The following is a 7,154-nucleotide window of genomic DNA, read 5'->3' on the forward strand; positions in this document are numbered from 1 at the left end:
ACAAAAGGCCATTTTATATTCATGACAATGTAGGTCATACATGGAGGCTCACACATGGGAGGGTTGTGGGAAAGAGAGAAATGGAGAAAAGCCTTCCTCCCACAAACACAGAGAGGCTGCATCGAACCCGTGACCTAGTGACTTAGTAAGATGGCTCCCATCACTACACTACACCAGCCTTATCCTTCTAACGTAGGCCATACATATGTTACATAATCATTACTACGATTTCCATGTCTATTCATATACCTCAAGGCCACAGAAACAAAAAAAGTTTGCATTAAATAACCACTTTATCATTCTCCAAATAACCTCAGCTTATGTACAATAGTTTCTTTCAGTATTCGACAAAACATTTAGAGCTGCTGGTTTTATTAGGGGTAAAAACAACCAGATATATACAGTAGTAAAATCGAACATAACCATCAACCATCATCTGATATGTTAATGATGAACTAAAACAGACATGATCTCTTTAATAAGTAAAAGTGACTCTGTGTTGACAGAAAAGAGAAAACAAAAGAAAAATAACCAACCCAAGATAGACCCCCTTGCCCTCTATCGCTGCATAGCACGCTCACCTACATGCATATTCCAGTGTCAGTCATCATAGCAGTTCAAGAATTCAAGTAATTGGCTAATTGCATCACTCACCACTTGACGAAGATGATGTATTACTCATTTTCAGTGGGCTTTTCTTCAACCACGTGGTTCTTCAAGTTTAATATATGAACTGGTGAAGACGTAACAGGCCACAACAAATCAGCATTCAACATCTGCACAGGTATGCTCATCATCAGCATTCAACATCACCTCACATCAGTCCAAAACTCTAAATCTAAATTCAAGGCATCAACATTCAACATTCATCATTCAAGCTATAAGCAAATCAGCACAGCGCAACAGTCTAAATCTTAAGTCTAAAATCTAATCCGAGCACAGCAAGCGAGCAGTCGACAGTCGAGCACCCACAAGGCCACAAGCCCCAAGCCCCAAGCCCCCAACCACAGTTACAGAGTTACCTAGCAGCTAGTAGCTGCCTAGCATTAGACTCTAGTCATGTACCTGTAGAGATGAACCGGTATTGGCCTATTGGAGCCGTGGAGTGGACAGTGGAGTAGTGGACATTGGACAATGGAGTGGAGAACTGGACAATAGTCTCTTCTGTGCTGTTGTTCCCTACTGCAATTTCATTGGGCAACAGTCTCTTCTGCAGTTGCATATCTTAAGAAATAATACGAAATGTACATAACTTTATTACACTTCTTTTTACCATAATATTTTTTTTACTATTCAGTCCCTGATTCATTGTGATAGATTGTTAGCACCAGTTTTCTAGAGGCACCAGGGAATTAGCTATTCATATTGTTATCACTTATTTGTAATTTGGAGAGAATGTTCTGTGACAAATCTTATTGGGCTTTGTTTGTACATGTGAGATGAATGCTCACCCATTTCTTCACATACCTTTGCATGGGTCTTATTTAAGTTGTTTGTTATCTTGCTCCATATGTTCTTAGGTTGCTGGATTGATGGCTCTAATGGAGAGTGATCACATTGGTCCTTTCAACTTGGGAAACCCAGGAGAGTTTACCATGTTGGAGCTAGCACACGTTTGTAGACAATTTGTTAAAAAAACCTTAAAGTGCACAAATGACAATAGCACCTTCCCCAGGTTGTGAAGGAAACAATTGACCCAATGGCAACCGTTGAATTCAAACCCAACACAGCTGATGATCCCCATATGAGAAAACCGAATACCACAAAGGCTAAGCAACTGCTACTTTGGGAGCCAAAGGCCTCTCTCAGAGAAGGCCTTCCGCTAATGGTAAAAGACTTCCGTCAAAGGATCTCGGATGAGTAATTGAAGCAATCCTATGATACTGGTGACCGGTTTGATTCTGAACTATGCTGCAAATATAGTCAGAAGCTCTTTACCGATTGGAGCCATGCAGTACAGTGTATTGTGTACACAGAGACTGTAGAATCACCCAGGCCCCATTTGGAATGTGGGGATCCATACAGTTTCCACTGGATAGTACTGTTTCTGTGAAATACCTGAAAAGTTCATGGGAAGTTCGTGTTAATAATTTTTTATATATATATCTTGGTGGGGCAGAACAGAAGCAGTCAAATATTTTTTTGTGCATATGTGAAATTCCAGAGTTGTGGGTGGTGAGAGATAGGATACAATGCTGTATGTATTTCAGGAACTTCTGTAATAACACGAGAACATTCATCATGTGAAAAATGTAACTGAATGTGTTGGCCAGCTCGCTCTTGCTGTACGTTCAACTGACAGTCCACAAATTCCCCATTCTCAAAATGTCTGACAGATCGAGTGAAAAATAACAGTCTCGTATACAGTATCTGAGCAGTTTTTTGGATACATTTGTCATCAGAAGTTGACTTCCAAAAACATCGAAGCTTTGCAACACAGTAGGTGTTTCTGCAAATTCTGCAGCCTTCTACTTGAGATGCACACTGAAACTCAGGGCTCTGCTCAGGCTGACATTATTATTCCCACTCGTTTCTGGTACACCAGCAGCTCTGACAACGGCAAAGCCGGAGGCGCCAGTGTACCGCCCCGTCCCTCCGACAACCGCGACGTGAGACTCCTCCTGGTCGTCGCGGCGGACGCCGAAGAAGCTGATGCTGTCGTCCGCGCCGTCGCCGGCGAACGAGGCCTTCACGGACACCATATGGCCGCCGTTGTCAGCCACGCCGACGACGAGGACGCCCTGCAGCGTCCCATCCAGAGGCAGCCCGAACTCCTTGCTGTCGCGGAGCCGCTCGTCGACCACGGTGACCGCGGTAGGCCGGAGCGCGTCCGGCCTCGTCAAGGCGCGCAGCCAGCGGCTGCCGATTGGCCCCTCGTCCGTGAAGATCGGGCGCCGGTGACACGATGACATGTACTGATTGGTTCGCCGGCCTTGCTGTGATGACAGACTGCTTCAAGGTCAAGTCAATCGTGGAGGCAACGCGTCGACGTGGCACGTAGTTTGGCATGGCCTAAATGTCGCCGGACGCCGTGTAATCGCCGGCGCTACCTGAAGCCGCCACTGCTTTCGTAGAATACTTGACTAAACTGTACACTAGGTAGTGAGGAACAAGACGACGTGCGCGTCGACAATGGATTTGATCTCCCCCAGGATCCATCTGGCTTCGCTTGACCTCATTCATTGCCGTTGCTGTCCAACCAATCCACTGGAGTGGTCGAGGAGTAATGGAGGTGTACGCAGTCGGAGTGTTGAGGCTACTACCATGGCTGGCACTGGCAGCTGCGCTTCTGCCACTGGCACGTGCGGCGTCGCAGCAGCCGCCGGTGCGGGGATGCAGGCGGCAGTGCGGCAACGTTACCGTCCCCTACCCATTCGGCATCGGTGCGGGCTGCCACCGCGGCGCGACCACGGGGGGCTTCCGGCTCCAGTGCGACGACGCCGGCGGCCGCGGACGCCCGCCGCGGCTCACTGTGGCCGGCTACGGCCACGAGGTCGCCGCCATCTCGCTGCCGACGGCCGAGGCCACCGTGCTCCTCAAAGCCAGCCGCGCGTGCTACGACCGCCCGGGCGACGCCGACGGCCGCGTCGTCAGCCTGCAGGAGCACCCCATGGCGCTCAACGGTAGCGCGTTCCTCTTCTCGTCGATGAAGAGCAAGTTCATCTCCATCGGCTGCCCCGGCCTCGCCTACGTACTTCAACGACGGCGACGGGTACTACGTCACGGGGTGCATGTCCGTGTGCCGGCCCTCGGAACGCGCGCTGCCAGGGTCGTGCCGCGGCGACGACGGCTGCTGCCAGAGTACCATCCCGCTCGGGCTAAACTCCTACCGCCCCTACCTCGGCAGCTTTGGCCGCCGGCGGAGGCGGGACCAGGAGGCGACGTTCCTGGCCAACTCCACCGCCTGCTCCTACGCTTTCATGGTGGACGCGTGGTGGTTCTGGTTCGCCGGATCGCACTTCAACCGCACCGGCGACTTCGCCGTGCCCGTCGTCCTGGACTGGGCCATCAGGGACGCCCCGAGCTGCGCCGCCGCGGAGCGGGACAGCGAGACGTACGCGTGCCGCAGCGCGCACAGCGTCTGCCTCGAGTCCAGCAACGGCCCCGGGTACGTCTGCAACTGCACCGGCGGGTACCAGGGCAACCCATACGTGACCGACGGCTGCACGGACGTCGACGAGTGCCGGCACAGGGACGAGTTTCCGTGCTACGGCGTGTGCGTCAACACGCCGGGAAGCTTCCTCTGCACATGTCCCAATGGGTCCAGTGGGAACGCCACTGTACAGGATGGCTGCCGCCGAGACGACGACAACAAATTCGGTTTGCCACTGAAGATCGTCACGGGCGTCAGTGCGGGCGTGTTGCTGCTGCTGCTGGCGAGCTTCTCCTCGCACCTGTGGGTTCAGAAGCGGCGGCTGCTCCAGGCGAAGCGGCGGTTCTTCGAGCAGAACGGCGGCGTCCTCCTGCAGCAGCAGCTGGGCTCGCTGGCCAGCTCCGGCGTGGCGTTCAGCATCTTCTCAGGTGAAGAGATCGGCAGGGCCACCGACGGCTTCGCGGAGGCGCGGGTCCTCGGCCGCGGAGGCCACGGCGTCGTGTACAAGGGCGTCCTCGCCGACGGCTCCGCCGTGGCGGTGAAGAAGTCGAGAGTGGTCGACGCGAGGCAGGTGAAGGAGTTCGCCAGGGAGATGCTGATCCTCTCCCAGATCAACCACCGCAACGTGGTCAAGCTGCTTGGCTGTTGCCTCGAGGTCGAGGTGCCCATGCTGGTCTACGAGTACGTCCCGAACGGCAGCCTCCACGCGTACATCCACGGCGATGGCGACGGCGGCGGCGGCGGTGGCGAGGCCAAGCTGAATCTGCCACCCGGCGCGCGCCTCCGCATCGCGGCCGAGTCCGCGGACGCGCTCGCGTACATGCACTCGTCGGCGTCGCCGCCGATCCTCCACCGCGACGTCAAGTCCGCAAACATCCTCCTCGACGGCGACCTCGCGGCCAAGGTGTCCGACTTCGGCGCGTCGAGGCTGGCCCCGGCGGGCGAGGAGGCGGTGGCCACGCTGGTCCAGGGCACCCTCGGGTACCTGGACCCGGAGTACCTGCTGACGAGCCAGCTCACCAGCAAGAGCGACCAGGGGCGGGCCTGGCTCAATTCAATGGTATTCAATTGAATACCCATTATTTTGACAAAAACAACATATACATATATAAAGTATATATACATAGAAAATAAGAAATGAATCAAATAAGTGGAGGAATTTCTGTTAACTTAGACCAAAATATTTCTAATCTCCTTGCTACTTCCCATACCCACCCAGCCCAATAAATTGTTGTATGATTGTGTCCAATGAGATCCAATGGAGTGATATAACCCATCTTAGTATCTCACGGCAAAAAACCTTCAAACCTTATTGTCGTACCAAGGAAGAGCTGTTAGGTCTTGGTGGGACATTAGCAACAGTGTGAAGCATTAGCGATTGGAAAGAGCCAAATATGATAAGTATCTAGTTAACAACCGAGCAATAGCCCCTGGTGCATTTCGATTTGATTTTTTTTAAATAGTTGTATGTAATTTGAGTTTAGTAGACTAGTTATTGGATCGGTTATGACTATATTGTGTGTACTTAATTATAGATTATATATAATTAACTACATATATGCTAATAAACAAGCTTTATGTCTAGAAAAAAATTTATCCTAATTTTTTTGAATACCCGCCTTCTAAATCCTGGGCCCGCCACTGAGAGCGACGTGTACAGCTTCGCGGTGGTCGTGCTGGAGCTCCTCACGGGGAGGAAGGCGTTCGTCCCGGTGGAGGACGAGGAAGAGGAAGAGGAGGGCGGCCTCGCGTTCTGCTTCGTCACGGCGGCGCAGGCGGGACGGCACCGGGAGATCATGGACCAGCGGGTCATCGAGGAGGTCGGAGCGGAGGTGCTGGACGAGGCCTCGGAGCTGCTGATGCGGTGCCTCAGCATTATCGGCGATGAGAGGCCAACCATGAAGGAAGTCGCCGACAAACTCCAAAAGCTCAGACGCCACGCTTGCAGCAGCAGCAGATTGTAATTTAACTTTTGTATTTAAATATTCCACATATAACGACAGCTATGCAACCAGATTTTACTAGGTGCAAACTAGGCTGCTAGACCATATATATAATCATAGTTTGTCTATGATTTTCTTAATAAAGCTGCACCGACCGAGAGTTTAAATATTATTGGTCGGTTATCCGTGCGTTGCGACGGTTCACAACAATATCCACATAAATTATTCACCAAAAAGATCTTAAGATTTTTTATTGATTGACTCCGCTCTCCGCATAATATTTTTTTATAAACGCACTGATACCATAGGCAGCAAATCACATCATCTCTCGCCTCCCTCACTTTCAAGGTTTCGTAGAGCAGGAGGGGAAGGGAAGAGGCGGACATACCTGTTCATTGTCAGAGAAGGACACGACGAAGATCTGGTCATCTGGAGGCGACATAGGTAGTATACCGCTAGATATATAGGGATATAGCACATAAGCGAAGAAAGAAGCCCAACCGGAGCAGCTCCAAACCGAGAGGCACCCGCACCAGCGTCAATCTGAGAAGGGCGAGAGAATGCGAGTGTCTTCCCAGCCCTGGATCCATCGAAGCGACACAACAACAACACCAACTCCATAGCATATGTCGACTGTTGTCACGCTACGGGCCTTGATTGTCTAATATCTCAGACCAGAACTCCTCATCGCCAAGATAACCTAAGCGTGGCAGGCGCCACCATGTCCTCCTCGATGGCACGCACGAATAAAGGCTAAGAGCATGACCGACTCGCCCTGTACCCGCGTCGACGAGCGTCGGTCGGCTCGCGGCTGCGATCGTGGGCGGGTGCAGCAGGTTGGAGAGGAAGAATGTGACACTATAAAAACCATCAATTAAAATAATACATTTAGGATTATTAATGGTAATTATGGTAATGATTTTTTTTTCATTCCAGTGTTTGTTATTTATTTGCATTTATAGTAATTTTTGTTTGCTCATGTTTGATTTTGGATATTTAGTAGAATTTCCTTCTTAATGAAAATCCAATTAATTAATATAATAATTATTGGTCCAAAAAATATTTTAGTTATCAATAATTTTGGTATAATTATTATGATTTTTTTATTTATTTATAAA

General features: G+C 50.6%; 2 protein-coding genes across 2 annotated transcripts; one reads left to right on the top strand and one right to left on the bottom strand.

Moving 5' to 3' along the window:
* Positions 1 to 2,340: 2,340 nt before the first annotated feature.
* LOC103640842 (dirigent protein 25) lies at positions 2,341 to 5,081 on the bottom strand. The gene has a single exon (XM_008664304.2). The coding sequence runs from the start codon at positions 2,910 to 2,912 to the stop codon at positions 2,469 to 2,471; it is 444 nt and encodes a 147-aa protein (XP_008662526.1). The 5' UTR covers positions 2,913 to 5,081; the 3' UTR covers positions 2,341 to 2,468.
* On the top strand, positions 3,715 to 6,189 carry LOC103640841 (wall-associated receptor kinase 3). The gene is made up of 2 exons (XM_020546151.1): positions 3,715 to 5,131; positions 5,742 to 6,189. Exons 1-2 carry the CDS (start codon positions 3,732 to 3,734, stop codon positions 6,055 to 6,057), a joined length of 1,716 nt encoding a protein of 571 aa, XP_020401740.1. The 5' UTR covers positions 3,715 to 3,731; the 3' UTR covers positions 6,058 to 6,189.
* Positions 6,190 to 7,154: the final 965 nt, after the last annotated feature.

The sequence above is a fragment of the Zea mays genome, chromosome 10 (genome assembly GCF_902167145.1).
Source record: "Zea mays cultivar B73 chromosome 10, Zm-B73-REFERENCE-NAM-5.0, whole genome shotgun sequence".
NCBI classification, from domain to species: domain Eukaryota; kingdom Viridiplantae; phylum Streptophyta; class Magnoliopsida; order Poales; family Poaceae; genus Zea; species Zea mays.